The sequence below is a fragment of the Ovis canadensis genome, chromosome 20 (assembly GCF_042477335.2).
Source record: "Ovis canadensis isolate MfBH-ARS-UI-01 breed Bighorn chromosome 20, ARS-UI_OviCan_v2, whole genome shotgun sequence".
In the NCBI taxonomy this organism is placed as follows: Eukaryota; Metazoa; Chordata; class Mammalia; order Artiodactyla; family Bovidae; genus Ovis; species Ovis canadensis.
Window position 1 is genome coordinate 53,921,945 of NC_091264.1, and position 17,444 is coordinate 53,939,388.

Genomic DNA, 17,444 nt, shown 5'->3' on the forward strand with positions numbered 1-17,444 from the left:
AGAGACAGGAAGTAGGCAGTGCTGTGCTTAGTCGCTCAGTCATGTCTGACTCTGTGCGACCCCATGGACTGTAGCCTGCCAGGCTCCTGTGTCCATGGGCTTCTCCGGGCAAGAATACTGGAGTGGATTGCCATGCCTTCCTCCAAGGGATCTTCCCAACCCAGGGATCGAACCCAGGTCTCCCACACTGCAGACGGATTCTTTAACCATCTGAGCTATCAGGGAAGCCCAAGAACACTGCAGTGGGTAGCCTATCCCTTCTGCAGGGGAACTTCCTGACCTAGAAATTGACCCACGGTCTCCTGCATCACAGGCAGATTCTTTACCAGCTGAGCTACCAGGCAAGCCCAGAAAGTAGGCTAGGGTTGCCAGAAGCTGGGAGTAGGGAGTCACTGTTTAATGGGTGTGGGGTTTCCTCTTGGAGTAATGAAAAAGTTCTGAAATTGCATAGAACTGAGGGTTATACAACACTGTATATGTACTTAAGGCCACTGAATTGCACATTTTACAATGGCTAAAATGGTAAAAATGATAAATCTCACGTGCACGTTTTGTGTGGTGTGTTAGTGCTCAGTTGTGTCTGACTCTTGGCGACTCCATGAACTGTAGCCCACCAGGCTCCTCTGTCCATGGAATTCTCCAGGCAAGAATACTGGAGTAGATTGCCACTCTCTTCTCCAGGGGATCTTCCCAACCCAGGGATCGAACCCTGGTCTCCTAAACTGCGGCAGATTCTTTACCATCTGAGCTACCAAATAAAAAAACAAGCTCCCAGGGTAACTGGAATCTACCATTTATCACTAAGACATAGTAAGACCAAAGGGAGGTCTGCCTGGTGAAGGAAGAAAGAAAGGAACAAAAGAGGCACACAGCAATCTCTGTTTTATCACCTAAGTTTCCCCTCGCAGAGAATGACCGATATGGGGAGCGTGGGTGCAGAGCACACCACAAATATATTCCTGACTCAATAAACCACACAACAAAGGCCATTATAGAAACCCAGGCTGCTGCTGGCCCTGGGATCTGAAAAAGCTAGGTTCTCATCACTGATAAGATATAGGAGGAATGGACTTAGGAACTTTTCAGAAAAAAAAAAGACCCTGACTTTGTTTACCCCAGAAGCTTTGACAAGGGTTGGTTCATCTCAAAGATTCCAGAGTAAGGCAGCCTCCTCGCAGGGTCGTGAAGTTAGAACAGGTTTGGGCCATGGGGCGCAGGGGGGAGGTGCCCGCTCTGGCCTTTTTTCTACTTGTCCCCAACCCCCAGCTCCAAGAGAACCTGATCAAACACAGGAAGATGACTACAGGCTCAAAATACGAAAGAAATAACATGTACAACGTTGGCTTGGATTGCTGCAGAGGATTAAAAAATGTGTTTGTATTCATGACTTAAAAAAAAAATAGTCTGACTCCTTGTGTGTTTTTCTGACTCCTTAAAAGCAACCATAATCCCGCTAGAGTATTAAATAGATACATCTTATGATCTTATTACAAATTAAAATAGAGACACACTGATAAGCAGAGGACTTTTTAAATCAGAGTCTTCCACGGTATAAGTCCAATTTCAAAGTCAACTAAAAAGAAATGTCAAGAAAAAGGAACCCAAGGCTGTTTCTGAAAAATGCATCTTCCTTCACAGTTTATTTACAGGAAAATTCTGACCACAGTTTTGTTTAGTTCAGCAAATGTTTACTACTTAGTTTAATACCTACTTCAAGGCTGCTGGAGAGGAAATGAGTAACTCTACCTTGCCCAGCCCACTCACCTGGATGTAATTCATATCAACTGCATTTACAGCTGTAACTTAATCAAATCATCTAGGGCTGGGGTCTAATTCAATGAAATACCAGCGCAGACCCAGAATATCTTTCTTTAACCAAGACTGGCAGTCTGGCAAAATGTTCTACATTCAGCAGTCACTCAAATAATTGCAGAAGAAATTAATAAATTGGAAAAATACGAGGGTCAGGAAAGACTTTGCTTAAAAAAAAAAAAATTGTAGTACCCCCACCCGGCCCATCCCCCAATTTATCTTCATCCCTTTCAAGGTAAGTGCTGTTTGACGCCCCTAATATTCATTCAATCCCAGAAAAGAACCAATCACTGGTTTCAGATGCTTGAGGATAACAAACTGAGGAAGAATCCTGCCCTCCAGGGGGTTTATGATTCAGTCTTTAATGTTTCATTCTTTTTTCTCCCGGCATTGTCATCGGAACTCCTTGACCCAACTTTGCACTGTACTCACTCACCAGAGAGTCAGAATTCTGGTGGCATATGGTCTGAAGCGGTGGTTTTCAGGTGGTGAGTCTTTGCCCCGTTTGGCAATATCTGGAGACATTTTTGGCTATCACACCAAGTTGGGGGGGATGGTGGTTGCTATGGCATCTAGTGGGTATAGGCCAGGGATGCTATCTAAACACCCTACAGTGCATAGGAGAGCCCCCACCCAAACGTGTGGTGGAGACACACAGATCTAAGGAGATCAAGCCACTCCTCTAAGAGAAGTCTGTGTCCACGTGCTGCTGGCCAACCTGCCCCCCACTCACCTTGCAGTTAGTGAACCACAGGGCAAGGACGAGATTCCTCAGAGCCAGGTACATGGTGGGGTCCCGCGAATACTCTGGGAACTCATAGAGCTCATCCAGCTCCATCACGTCCGGCCTCACACACAAGGCTTTGCCGCACTCGTTGGGTTGGTAGAAAGGCTGGAAGTACCGGTTCATGCCTGGAACTGAGGGTAGACGCAAAGGAGTAAATCCCACAGGCTGTAAATTCCAAATCTGGGGAAGCGTTAGTTGCTCAGTGGTGTACGACTCTTTGAGACCCCATGGACTGTAGCCCGCCAGGTTCCTCGGTCCATTGGATTCTCCAGGCATGAATACTGAACTGGATTGCCATTTCATTCTCCAGGGGATCTTCCTGACCCAGGGATCGAACCTGGGGGTCCTGCATTGCAGGCCGATTTTTTACTGTCTGGGCCACCAGGGAAATCCGGGTAAGCTGAAGAGCATAAACAAAACCAAACCAGAAAGAAGGGCCTAGACAAACTTCCTGGTCTGTCCTATGTAAATGCCTCCACTTCCTCTGTCCAATTAGACCTGCTAGGTGGAAATTAAAAAATATTGCCCTATTCTCTCTTCACAAATTCAATTTCTGTGGCACAGAAATTTTTTTAATTTTTTTTGTTAAAGAAAAACATGTGCTATAAAATCTGCCATCTTAATCATGTTTGAGTGTTACATATTCACATTGTTCTCAACAGATTTCCAGAATGTCTTCATCTTGCAATCTGTGGTGTTGGAGAAGACTCTTGAGAGTTTCCTTGGACTGCAAAGAGATCCAACCAATCAGTCCTAAAGGAAATCAACCCTGAATACTCATTGGAAGGACTGATGCTGAAACTGAAGCTCCAATACATTGGCCACCTGATATGAAGAGCTGACTCACTGGAAAAGACCCTGATGCTGGGAAAGACTGAAGGCAGGAGGAGAAGGGGGTGACAGAGGATGAGATGGTTGGATGACATCAGTGACTCACTGGACATGAGACTGAGCAAAGTCCAGGAGATAGTGAAGGACAGGGAAGCCTGGTGTGCTACAGGCCACAGGGTCGCAAAGAGTTGGACGTGACTTAGCAACTGAACAACAACTTCATTTTGCAAACCTGAAATTCCAAACCCAACTGAATGCCAAATCCCCATGGAAATATATCTTAAAAGAAACTATTATTGGAGTTTTTCTGATTAGAAGACAGGTTCACAGAAGTAAATAACAAATCACTAACCCCTGATAATCCTTGTGTAGTGTTAAACCCAGTCTAACCTACGTTGTTTCTAGGAAAGAAAGAAAAAAAGCCCCCAAAATGCACTGAAAAGGCTGTTTTTCTTACCTGCTCTTCAAGAACACTGTCCCATGTCATTAAAGACGACTTCCATGAACATACAATGCTATCTTATTTATTATCTACTCCCCTATTTCTGGGCATTTTGATTTTATCCAAATATTTTACTACTATAAACAACACCACACATCTTTGGACTTACTTTTGATAATCTTCGATAATTTAGGATAAATTCCTACATCCAAAGAGGATCTATTATAAGGTTTTTCATTCTCACTGCCAAATGGCCTTCATATATGTACACACCGACTAATTAGCGTCTTAGGGCCTGCTTCATTCCACCTTCGGTAACACTGGGATTTATCATTTTAGTTGTGATTTTGACCACATCCATATTTTTAGAGGGTCAAGTGCTACTAGTTAAAACCTTAATAAAAGCCCACAATGTCAAAATCTACTTGCACCAAAGATCAAGTCTGTTAGTGTGCAAGAGATGATCTAGAATTCTCGCTCGTACACAGAGAATTCTGATGGAGAATTTTTTAAATCCCCTGAAAGTAAACAGTCATCAGTCTGCTTGCCTTGACCTGAAGTTTTTTCAAGAGCGGGTCATTTGACTATAATTATCAATGGCATAATTAGAAGAAGAATGACTCAAAGAGAAGAAAGAAAAGTGGCTTAAGTCAAAACTTTCTTCCGGCATGTCAGGGTGAGTAGGCACGATCATCAAGTTACGAGGCTATCTGACTTTCAAAGAAATGCTCATTAAACTCCGTAGGTACGATTCCTAGCCAAGTGTTATAGGCCTTCCCAATGATTAAGGGAAAAATGAACAAATGTATATAAATAATACGAGTGATCCACAGTAAAACCAGATTCATGAAATAATGAGGTGCTTTGTACTAAGTAAACACATTTAAAACAATCAAACACAAAAACCCATCTTTTCCATTCTGCTCACCCACACATTTCCAGGGCAAAGTAGGGGAGGGAAGGCAGGGAGGGCCAGGCCCAGCTCTCACCCAGCACAGAGGGGACCGCCTTGGGGTGCTCCAGCTTCCCGGGGCTGGCGTCGCTGGTCACGCGGCGCGTGCTGGTGCAGGATGGACTCATGCCCACACAGTCTGGGTAGTAGGCTGAGAGCAGGGGGGCGGCCACGCTGTCTTTCAGCAAAGGAGGTAAGATGAGCATGGAGTACCACCAATGGTTGGACACTTCCGACACTCTCTGCAAGGGGGCAGAGCAAGACAAACAGGGACAATGGCGGACAAGAAATGGACCTGCAGGGTCCACCAAGGACAGAGGGTTCTTGCCCTGTCATTCATCCTCATTCATCCCCAACCCTTCTCCTTTGCCTTCGCCCACTCCTCAGTCCTAGGCCAGAGTCCTACAAAGGCAGATTCAGAAACAAAGTCCCCTGAGGAGACCTGGAGAGAATGTTTCTTAGGCCGAGTTCCTTCAGATCTACAGCAAGAAGCTCTCTTCATTCCCCCGCAAAAAAACGCCACCAACGCAAGTCTTTTTTTTTTTCTGGCTGCATCTTGTGGCATGAGGGACCCTAGTGCCTTAACCAGGAATCAAAAGCATGCCCCTGCATTGGGAGCACAGAGTCTCAGCCACTGGACCACCAGGGATGCCCCAACATCAGATAAGTCTTAATGGTGCCTCCACTAACTCTCCTGGAAGCCTAGGTTTGTTGAAGTCTGACACGAGGAACTTCCTTCTGTTCAGGAATCATTTATCACCTGGCCCTTCCCCCTTTTAACTGAGGATCTAAAGATAATGGAAACTGCAAAATTCAGCAAAAAAAAGAAAAAAAATTATCTGAAGTAGCAGTCAAATATTACTGCTTTTTGCTAGAGGTTACTAAAAATTTTTTTCAGAGGGAAAAATACATGACAATCAGCAAAATAAGATGCTCCGTGTAGACTGAAGAAACTATCTTTGGTCTTAAAATACGTGATCATATTCCAGATTTTGAATTAACATATGGAGTCATTCGATCAAAGCAGCCTGGTGATGACTGTTGTGATAAAAATAAAATTTACCTGCTTCTAAAACAACACTGCCAGAAATCCTATACTAGGCAGTCTTTGCTAAACATGATCTTGAATGTATGCTTCAGGAAATTCTAGGAATCTAATAGAGGAGAATCCTGGGCTCCGGAACCCTCTCACGTTAGTTCTCCAGTCTCCAAGCAAATGCCACCTGCCATCAAACTGTGGTTTGTGAATTAAAGATGCATTATTTGCCCTGCAGATTTGAGAGTCCAAATCTCAGGCAAGCATTTTCTCAGCTTACTACAAGCCCCAACATCCCTCATAAATTATTCCCAGCTGCTTCACACATTTTTTTTCTTTTTTTGATGCAGACCTTTTTTTTTTTTTCACTTATTAAACCTGCTACAATATTGCTTGTGTTATATACCTTTTTTTTTTTTTTTGGCCATGAGGCATGTGAGATCTCAGCTCCCCAACCAGGGATTGAACCCCCACCTCCTACACTGGAAGGCAAAGTCTTAACCACTGGACCATCAGGAAAGTCCCTCACACACTCATTTTACTTGCCTGGCCCCTGATGGCTTTTCAGTTTGCAATCTTTGTCCTCAAGGCTTATTTTAGGTTTGGCTACCCTTGACCAGCCTGGACTGGACCAAAAAGAAGGAAAGTTCCATTTCATAAACCTGCCCCAGACTCTTTCTCAACTGAAGACAAAAATAAGTAACTGGCATATGAACATCCAGGGAAGACTCTTCTGAACTTTTTAAGGTTCTTATATCCCAAGAATATGGCCTCTGTCCTAAAGTTCAGATTCCTTGAGAGCACAATGGTCTGAACAGTAGGGGAAATATTCATAAAGTAATTTTTAAAACTGTATTTAAAGTTATTTTTTCCTTTCTTTCTATAACGTCATCTCGTTTACCCCGAATCCAGAAATTATTTGGGCCACTGCTTTACTGTAAAAATGCTTGAGGGTACAGCTATTTTTTTTTTTTTAATGTGGGTGTATGTGTGTGTAAGCTATTTATTTATTCTTTTTATGTGTGTGTCTCACACACCCCTTTATGTAATAGAACAGACCTGCCAGGTGTCATTTCGCCCTTTGCCTGAACATCAATCACAGTTCCTGAGTTTCGCATCTAGAAAAACTACAAATTAACAATCCTGAATCACTGTCACGCAGAATAACTCAGAAACTAATAATTAAAAAAAAAATCATCTTCTGAAATAGCCGTTGGATCTGGCTTATGTGGCAAAATCAGTCAGCTCAGGGAGCAAAGTTTCCTAAGACAAGCAACACGTGGCCAGGCTTTGCCAGCTGCTGCCCCTTCCACATCTGGGCAGAGACGGGACAAAGCAGTTACGCTGAGGTCAGAATAACACGAGAACCCTCTCACAGCTGAATCTGGGCCAAGACCATCAAATCATGGGCCTCTTGTTCGTTTCCTGGAACGATTCAAGTGGCGAGAAGGTCAGAAAGTCCCCCTTGGAAAACAAGTATAACAAGTCTGATCCTTGTAGGAAGGCATGGTGTCAGTTTCTGCCTTTTTATTTCCTTTAAACATAAAGCGATAAAATTTTAGTGTTTTTTTTTTTCAAGTTGGGTGAGGATCACTCATAACACCATTCCTGCTAGCATTTTTATCACATAGTTATCACGGGAGATTAAAAAGCCTTTGATCAGCAACCGAATAAAGGCACTCATAACACTGTTACTGTGCTTTACTTATTGCACTTATCGCTGAAGGTGTGATGCTGGCTAATCTGAAACATGCAGAAATACTCACTAGATCCTCTGGGAGGGAACAATGGTCTGAGGTCTCAGGCTGCAAAACAAGACAAAAAGTATTAATTAGGTTTAATTATAAAATATAGTCTTTTTTTTTTTAAGAGTCTTTAATGTGGACCATTTTTAAAGTCTTTATTGAATGTGTTATACTATTGCTTCTGGGTTTTTTGGCCCCAAGGCATGTGGGACATTAGATCCCTGACCAGCGCTCGAATGTATACCCCCTGCACTGAAGGTGAAGTCTTAACGACTGGACCTCCCGGGAAGTCCCTAAAATACAGTCCTAAGTGTCAGTTTACCTTTAATAAGATATCTCTTTTCATCAATTAGACTGGAAAAGAGAAAGTGTAATAAAACACCCACATGAGTGAGGGTGCGAGGAAGACAGCTCCTCTTGAAAGGACGTCCTCGCTGGCAACCTATAACAATGTGTAATAATTCTGGAGAAGAATCTGACAAAATATGAAACCTTTAAATGCATGATAATTTGGCATTATCTTGTATAACTGAAGATGTACATACTATGATCAGTTCCACATCCACAAATTCAGTCAGCCTTGGATTAAAAAATACTCCAAAAAATTGCAGAAAGTTCCACAAAGTAAAATCTGAATTTGCCATGCACCAGCAACTATTTATATAGAACTTACATTATATGAAGTATTAAAAGTATTCTAAAGATGAACTAAAGTATACGAGAGGATGTGTGTAGGTTATACGCAATACTATGCCATGTTAGACAAAGGACTTCAGCATCTTCAGATTTTGATACCTGCAGGGTCCCGGAATCAAGCCCTGCAGATATGACTGCATGATGCCCAACAATTCTAGTCTTGCTATACAGACATATCTCAGAGACATTGTGGGCTCAGTTTGAGACCAACCATTGCAATAAAGCAAGCATCACAATAGAAGTGACTCAAAAGAATTTTTTGGTTTCCCAGTGCATATAAAAGTTATGTTTATACTATACTATAGTCTATTAAGTGTGCAATAGCTTAAAAAAAGAAACCTGCACACACTTTAATTAAAAAATACCTCTGGTCCAGTGGTTAAGAATCCACCTGCCAATGCAGGGGACAGGGGTTTGATCCCTGGTCAGGGAAGATCCCACATGCCGTGGGGCAACTAAGCCAGTGTGCGAAAACTACAGAGTCCAAGTGCCCCCGAGTCCTTGTGCCAAAATGAAGATTCAGCACAGCCAAAAATAAATAAATACATAAAATAAAAATACTTTATTGCTAAAAATGCTAACCATCACCTGACAATACAGACTTGTCACAAAGCTTCAATTCGTGAAAAATTTGTATCTGTGAAGCGCAAACAAGCGAAGTGCAATAGAACAAGGCATGCCTGCATTTTCTAGAGAGACGCTCGTCCACGTGCACCAAGAAAAGGATTAGAAAATTCTTGAAGAAGCATAGTTTGTAAGAGAGAAAAGCTAAGCACAAGCCAGAAGTCCATCAAGAGCAGCAGGCCGAAACAAACTGTACTACAGTCAAACAACGGCACAGCAATGAGAGTAAACTGTATGGATGCACCTTCCAAACGTCACGGTGAGTTGAAAGAAGCCATACCCAGAACATGCATGCTGTATTACGCCATTTGCATAAAGTTCAAAAGGAAGCAACATCCACAGTAAGTTGGAAGGGTAAGTAGGGACCTATAGCCATACCACCCTGAAAGCGCCTGTCCTCTCTGATCTCAGAAGCTAAGCAGGGTCAGGCTGGTTAGTGTTTGGATGTGGGAGAAGAGGAAGTAAGTAGTTACTCTGGGCAGGGGAAAGGGATGGACTCTTTGAGTGAAAGGCGGTGCAAGGGTGCTTCTGAGAGGCTGGTCAATTTCTTAACTGTTCAGTTCAGTTGCTCAGTCGTGTCCGACTCTTTGTGACCCCATGGACTGCAGCACGCCAGGCTTCCCTGTCCATCCCCAACTCCTGGAGCTTGCTCAAACTCATGTCCATTGAGTTGGTGATGCCATCCAACCATCTCATCCTCTGTCATCCCCTTCTCCTCCTGCCTTCAATCTTTCCCAGCATCAGGGTCTTTTCCAGTGAGTCAGTTCTTTGCATCAGGTGGCCAAAGTACTGGAAGCATCAGTCCTTGCAATGAATATTCAGGGTTGATTCTTTTCAGACTGACTGGTTTGATTTCCTTGCTGTCCAAGGGACTCTCAAGAGTCTTCTCCAACACCACAGTTCAAAAGTATCAATCCTTTGGCACTCAGCTTTCTTTACTGGGACCTGGCTAAATGTGGACTCTGAAAATTCACTGAACTATGGCACTTTGACTTGTGCAGTTTCTGTTTGTATATTTCAATTTAAAAAGTTACCTATATAAACTGAAGACTGGCATACCATATGGTCTGGGAAATCTAGCCCTTGGAATATATTCCAGAGAAACTCTCTGCACGTGTGCACTAGGTAAACTGGAACAGGAAATGGCAACCCACTCCAATATCCTTGATGGAAAATTCCATGGACAGAGGAGCCTGGTGGGCTACAGTCCATGGGGTCGCAAAGAGCCGGATATGACTGAGCACGGCACTAGGAGAGACGTGAAAGAACATGACACTCCCAAACTAGAAACAACCTTCACACACCTATGAGCAAGGGAACAGACACGCTATGGTAGATTCCCACAGTGCAAAATTACACAGCAGGGACAATTAACCACTCAGAGCTGTAGGCATCAGCATGGAGGCAACCCAAAAACCTCAGTGTTAAGGAAAAGAAGAAAGCTGCCGAAGAAGGCAAACAACAGGGTACAATTTCCAACCAACGTAAAATATGCAGAACTTCACATGTTATTTAGGGTTTCATACATATGTATCAACTCAAAAACAAAAAGCAGAGGAATAATAAATACGAAATTTGAAATACGGCTTGCTCTTGCAGGAGAGGCAGAGGAAGATAACCACTGAGGGGCACCCAGGGGGTTACAGAGGCATTGGTCACGCTCTGTTTCTAAAACTAGGGGTGAGTGTTCAACTTCATCCTTTATTCCTTACACACAAATTATAAATCCTCTTGTGGGTCTAAGAATTATTTCAAATTAAAACAGCTTGATAGGACTTCCCTGGTGGCACAGAATATAAGAATCTGCCTGCCAATGCAGGGGACACAGGTTCCGTCCCTGAGCTGGGATGATCCCATACGTCTCGGAGCAGCTAAGCCCGGACGCCATGGCTACTGAGTCAGAATCCTAGAGCTCACGAGCCACAACCACTAAGCCCGCAGGCTGCAACTACTGGAGCCCGTGAGCCTAAGCCTGTGTCTGCAACAAGAGAAGGCACTGAAGCGAGAGGCCCTCACGCTGCAATGAAGAGTAGCCCCCGCTCGCCACAACTACAGACAGCCTGCGCACAGCAAGGAAGACCCAGGCCACCCAAAAATAAAAATACGTAAATAAAACCTGCACAGGCATGAAGCTATTCACTACAGCGCACTCACTGACGATAAACGTTTAAATGTCACCTAAATGCCCTTCGACCACGGCAAATTCATCACGATAAATCCATTCAGCGGACTACGTATTATACAGTCTTTACAGGGAAAGAGATCTCTCTGCACTGAGATGGAAGCATCTTCAAGATACATTAAATGACAAACAGTGAGCTCCAAACAGTGTGTGTTGTTTGCTACCATTCTTTTTAATGTTGTTTTACAAATAAACCTTTCCAGACTTTGGTCCTTGACAGAAGACCAAGCTGAAAACCAAAGGGCCTCTGAGTCAATAAACACCATTTAAATAAATATTTCAAAAGTTGAGGTTAATAGATGGTAATCAATCAGAATGGAGCTAGAGGGTCTCAAGGGAGGATTTCTTGGGCAGAGGGGACTTAAAAGATATGATATCATCCTTAGAGGCTATGATTGGCTATGATCACTCTGAGCTATACGTCTTTAAATCTTTAAAAAGTAGTTTAGATATTTGTTTCCAGTGCTTTAAAAAAAATGTGCCTACCATAAATACATAATGAGAGCATAAAGAAAGTTCTAGTAGGATAAATGAATCATTAAGAGTTGTTATCTATTACAGTGGGAAGAAAGAGATGGTTTAAAGGGGACTTCCATTTTTCATTTACAGATTATGTGTGTGCATGTACTTACATATGCACACATATGTTCAATTTGCTTTTTTAAACTTGAGATTATATTCATGTAATGCTTATGTAAAATTTAAAACTATAGAAAACAGAACTCCTAAATAGTCATACCATTTTTCTCACCAGTTTACTTTGCAAAATCTTCCAAATATGTTAATAATTATGAGTTACTTCAATAATATTTGTATCTTAAATCCCAGGCTTTGAAAAACTTGATCGTAAACATCATAAAGCTTTTCAAATGTTTCTCATTCATTCTTTAAAGAAGAATTTGAACAAGAAAATATTTTGCTGGTGATAACTGCATATCTGTGAATATATTAATACCACAAACCACTGAATTATATACTTTAAGAGGGAGAATTTTGTGAATTAAGTCAAAATTTTCAGAAAGGAAAAGCATCTTGCACCTGAGATTACAATTCCGAATACTCTTTAATGTACTGATAAAACAAGACATATTCTATGGATGAATGCTTTAACACTTTGAAGCAATTAGCACATTTTTAAACGCTAAGCAATTGTCAAATCTCCAAAGAGGCAGAATATACCAATTAAGAAAGACTGCTAACAGCCCAAACATATTGTTGTTGTCGTTCAGTCGCTAAGTCGTGTCCGACTGTTTGCAACCCCATGAACTGCAGCATGCCAGGCTTCTCTGTCCTTCACTATCTCTGTGTTTGCTCAAACTCCTGTCTATTGAGCCCAAATATATTCATCCTTTTCTCTTTACTAACAGGATCCTAATTTCTATGCTGTTATGAACGATTTCCCTCCAATTATAAAATATAAAACATGCAACAGTTATGGAATATCTTCTTCCTTTGTCCCCACTGTTGTTCAGACTAGCTGTGAGATCCTGTCCTGGCCAAAGAGCTATAAATAGAAATCTACTGTTGGAACTTCCAGGAAAGCTCCTGGTTTCCCAGTAAAAGGAGGAGAGACTTGGCTTACGATACTCCAGCCTTTCCCATCTTTTCTGCTTTGAACTTGGAATGATGGGTGATGGTGCAATAATGATCTTGTGGGAGAGCTGGAAACTAGAAGGAGAATTCCCTGGGCAACTATACCAACTCTGGACTGCCTGCTTCTAAACTGTTTATAATGAGAGAAAAAGAAAAGCCTTAATTGTTAAGCTATTATAGTGCAGGTTCTCTTTATACATGGGACAGTACCATCCTGATACAATCACCAATACAATAAAGGAAAAATATACGTCATTACTACCAGCTGACAACTAAAATAACCCATCAATTAATTCAAACAGAAAACCAAAGACATCATACCTTAGCAGCAGTATTTGGTTTCATACCGCATCGGTAGGTCTTTGCTATCTGGGGAGTCAGCTGGATCTCCTTGGTAAGCTGCCTCCATTTCCTACACTCAGGTTTTGTACATTGAACCTAGATGGAAAGTAAGAAGTCAAGGTCAATGAGTTAGCGCCTCTTGAGTGAGCATTTCTTCTCTCTTCCTTTGCCATCTCCTCCACATGATTTGGGTTAACAAGTGTTCAGCATCAAATGCATGAGGTTAGGTGAAAGAAGCCAAATGTAAAAGGTCACACACTGCCTGATTTCTTTATAAAAAGCATCCAAAATGGTAAATTCAGAAAGACAGAAAGCAGATCAGGGGTTGCCAGGGGGTAGGGGTAGGGAGGAATGGGAGGTAACGGCTGAATGGGCACAAATCTCCTTTGTGGATGATGAAACGTTCTGGAATTGGATATTGGTGGTGATTGGACCACACTGTGAATGTACTGAATGCTGAGTTGTACATTTTAAAAGGGTTAATTAAAAAACCTTTTTAAACTTACTCTGTAATTGGAGGATAACTGCTTTACAATGTGTTGGTTTCCGAAGTACAACAATGCAAATCAGTCATAAGTGTGTGTGTGTTCTTTCCTCTTGAGTCTCCCTTGTGAATTTTTTGTGATTTTAAAGTTATGTAAATCTCACTTCAATTAAGAAAAATTTTAAGGTATGCATAGAATAGCTCAAATTACCTATAACATTAAATAAATTAGCAAATAATTTATTGAATGATGGTATATTTATATTATATATACAATCACCAAAGCGTGTTTTCAAAGAATGGCTAAATAGAAAAAATAAAGTTAATTTAAAAAAACCTAAAAGCTACTAAAAACTTACATGCAAAGTATGATTCTAAACCAAATTAGGATTTGCATACTAAGTGTGAAATTGTGTTTAAATAAACACAGAAAAACATGAACAAAGAAGAGAGATATGGACCAAACTTAGCAATGGCTATCAACAGCTGGTAATGAGTCTTTAGTTTCTTCTTTATGCTACAGGTCAAGTTAGGTGATTTTTCCACAAAAATAAAAAAGTGACTGGCTTTCATAGTTACAGAAAGAATAAATGTAACTAAAGAAAACTTTCCTAAAAATTGGAATTTTCATCCATTCCTCTTGCATTTAGTGCTATAAATGCTTTTTCTGTTTAGTTGCTCAGTTGTGTCCAACTCTTTGCTACCTCATGGACTGTAGCCTGCCAGGCTCCTCTGTCCATGAGATTACCCAGGCAAGAATGACTGGAGTGAGTTGTCATTTCCTTCTCCAGGGGATCTTCCTGACCCACGGATCAAACTCCCATTTCCTGCTTGGCAGGTGGATTCTTTACCCTGGAGCTACCAGGGAAGCCCTATAAATGCTTCACAAAATCATACAGTTTTATCTTTTTTACCCAGTAGGGGAGCTGCTGGTCTGCCATGAAAGCTTTGGGACTAGGTTCAGTTTTTCCATTGCTTGTCCATATTTTTTTCCACGTAGTATATTTGTCATATCCATCCTTATGGCTGAAAAACAATAAAAATAAATATATCAAACAATAAGCTATTGAGGTTTTCAAAACAGGAGGCAGATAGAAATCTTATGTGAAGGACTTAACTAGCCACATTATAAGGGGGGAGGGGTAAGTTATCATAGCATGCACAGAACAGGTTGCATTTTTAGTATCTAAAACTATCAAGAAGGGATGGTTACCTGTCTGTCCAGCACCCTCTAGCTGTCAGCATCCCCCACAAAATCTTTTCATTCCTGCCCCTTTGCACTGGCATAGAAGAGCAAAGCAGCGCCTTAATTTTTCAGAATTTGTGAACTACAGAGAACAATTGTCTCATGGCAGATACTTTCTGAGCCCTGAGTGTGCACACACAAGCATACACACATGCAAACTATAGCATCAAAGTTCTGGAACACCTGTAGTCAGTTCAGGTATGGATGAAACAGTGAAATAATTCAGTAACTCCGGGGAGGGGAGTGCTCAGACTTAACCATCTGACCCTCACCACTGCCCACGCCACCATCCCTTCCACCCCCAAAACTTCCAACAATCATCAGAACAAACCTTCTGTAGTAATGGTCAAAGCATTCATTACAGAAATGCTCCCCACAGGAGAGGTGATACCATCGGGATGTGTAGCCATTCTTGGCACATCTGAAAACAGCAAAAACAGATAGATTCGGTAACAAATAAACATGTCTTGCTTTTTCTGTTAACATTTATCAAACACCTCTTATGAGCCCATTTTGCCTTACCTTCACTTAGAATCCTAATGACTGGATATTACAACAGAAGAAATGGCTGACTGACACAGAACAATGCATGGGGAGGGCACAGGGACTTACATCTGCAGTACCCAGCTGCCTGCTCATCAAAAGGCCCTGGGACTTAGTTTTATCAGGACTCCGTGGAGTGATGATATGGTTTTAGGACATGAAAGAAGGGATGGCAGCGGGCTTGCCGCATGTGTGTGAAGGAGGGAAGTGTGGTCTCTAGCAGCAACATCTGGCCAGCTGGGATCGGACCATCCCGTGGGCAATCTGGCAAATAAAACCTGCCACACAGCCAATAATGTAGCAAAAGAACGAACTATAAAGCCACTATGAACACTAACACCACCACTTCTTTGTGATTTAAAAAAAAGAAAGAATTTGTTTTCCAGGTTTCATTGAATCTTAACTGAAGATTTCTTTCCATTGGAAGTAAAAGGTCATGCTTGGATCATCCCAACAAAATGGCAAGAGTGCAATTAGCGACGTAGTTTGAATGAACCCTGTATGTATCTTTGGAGGCAGAGGTATGCTGTAAGAGGGAGAAAAGCAGCCCAGAGAAATAAGCAAACACTGGTCTCTGTAGGAAGCTCAAGGTTCTCCCTACTCCCCCCTTACCTCTTACCCCATCCCATCCTCAAACTATCCTCCCATTCCCAACCTCCAGAGGTACAACTATGGGGAATGCAATGTGAGCACAGGGGGTTGGTCACTGTGCAGAGCTGATACAGGCTAGTCTAATGGGGGAGTGAGTAGAGGGGTATGATGTGTACAAAATGTACCAGCGATGTCTCTACTGCAGGATAGCAGTATCTCTATGTATCTTTAGGAAGACTATCTTTGAGGATGAACGCGCTCATTGGCAGGAAGGTGAGGCCAAGACACGCCATCTAAAACAGACCTTTCAGAAGTACTTGCAAAGCACACCGGACATGTGGCTGTACAGCCTGCTTTTTCACATTTCCTGTACTTCTTCTCTGACCCACCATCTTCATCCTCATCTGTCGTCTCCGTGGCCTTTTTCTTTGCCTGAGAAAGAACCAGCTGAGGTTAAGATCAACACTGGCATGGCCCAGGGTGGAGGTGGTGGGAGGTTTACTCCTGAAATCACTTCCACGTTAGAAGTTCTAAGTGTGAAGATCAACAGCATCCTGGCAGAGGGGTAGGGACTGACGATAACAGCAATTTCCTTGAGACTGCATTGTGTAAACAATTCACTAATCTGCTAGAAATCTGGAACCACCACTTCGAAAACAGGTCTCTAAGTAGAGACCGAAAATGCATACTAGCTTCTTTTAGGAAAAAGCTGTTTCAACTCTACTTCAATACTGATTATCTGACCCAGATAATCTAACCAATAAAAAATTAAAAAGAAATTTTTTTAGGCCGTATCATAAAAAATGAAAGCCACTTTCAAATTAAGATTGTTCTCTTTGCTTAGAGAAGTTCTATCCTCTCAGTATTGTAGATTTAAAAACTACAATAAAAATCTGTAGACAAATTCTAGAGAAAGAATTACATCATTCAATATTTTCCTTAAAAAAAAAAATGGCCCTACAAGAAAGATGGCAGCAAGTAAGCCATCAACAGCACCCAACTAACTCTGAATGCCTATGAATGATATCAAGCCAAGCATGATCTGGCCCCAGCTCACATCCTGGAGGCAACCACACAGCTGAACACCTTGTGCTGTTTCACAGCAATGCCTTTATCTCCGCCAGATAAGCTTTTTTCCCTACATTCTATCACTTTATCACACTGGAAATCCCAAGGTGAATTTTTCCACTAGACTGCAAGTCCCTTGAGGGCTGGAATTCTACTCTTTCATCTCTAATTCTTCAGTCCCAATCACAATAAGTCCGTTGGCTCAAAACAGGGTCAATGAATGAAGAAATAAGCGATACCTGCCTACCGGAACTCCTCAAAGGAAGGCTATCTGGAGAATGATCAAAAGATGCTTTTTTCTTTGTTCTCCCCCGTGAGGTCGCCATTGTATCAGAAAATCTGTCAAGAAAAAGAAAAAACAGAAAATATTAAATAAGAGCATCTGCTAATACTTTCAACACTCTGGAGTCAAGTTATTAAGTAGTTTTGGTGGTAAGAGTGCATGCCCTACAGTTAGATGGCCTGAGTGT

At 41.9% G+C, this 17,444-nt stretch overlaps 1 protein-coding gene across 2 annotated transcripts in view; it reads right to left on the reverse strand.

Annotated features, from left to right (window-relative positions):
- KDM1B (lysine demethylase 1B) overlaps positions 1-17,444 on the reverse strand; it is a 42,934-nt gene that overhangs the window by 21,160 nt on the left and 4,330 nt on the right. For both annotated transcript variants that reach the window (XM_069563316.1, XM_069563317.1), the window contains exons 3-10: positions 17,214-17,313; positions 16,211-16,338; positions 15,104-15,193; positions 14,441-14,552; positions 13,022-13,138; positions 7,627-7,665; positions 4,862-5,066; positions 2,546-2,730 (exon numbers count right to left, since the gene is read on the reverse strand). In XM_069563316.1, the coding sequence (XP_069419417.1) occupies positions 2,546-2,730; positions 4,862-5,066; positions 7,627-7,665; positions 13,022-13,138; positions 14,441-14,552; positions 15,104-15,193; positions 16,211-16,338; positions 17,214-17,300 (963 nt within the window). In that variant the 5' untranslated portion in view covers positions 17,301-17,313. The remainder of the gene's footprint in view (positions 1-2,545; positions 2,731-4,861; positions 5,067-7,626; positions 7,666-13,021; positions 13,139-14,440; positions 14,553-15,103; positions 15,194-16,210; positions 16,339-17,213; positions 17,314-17,444) is intronic.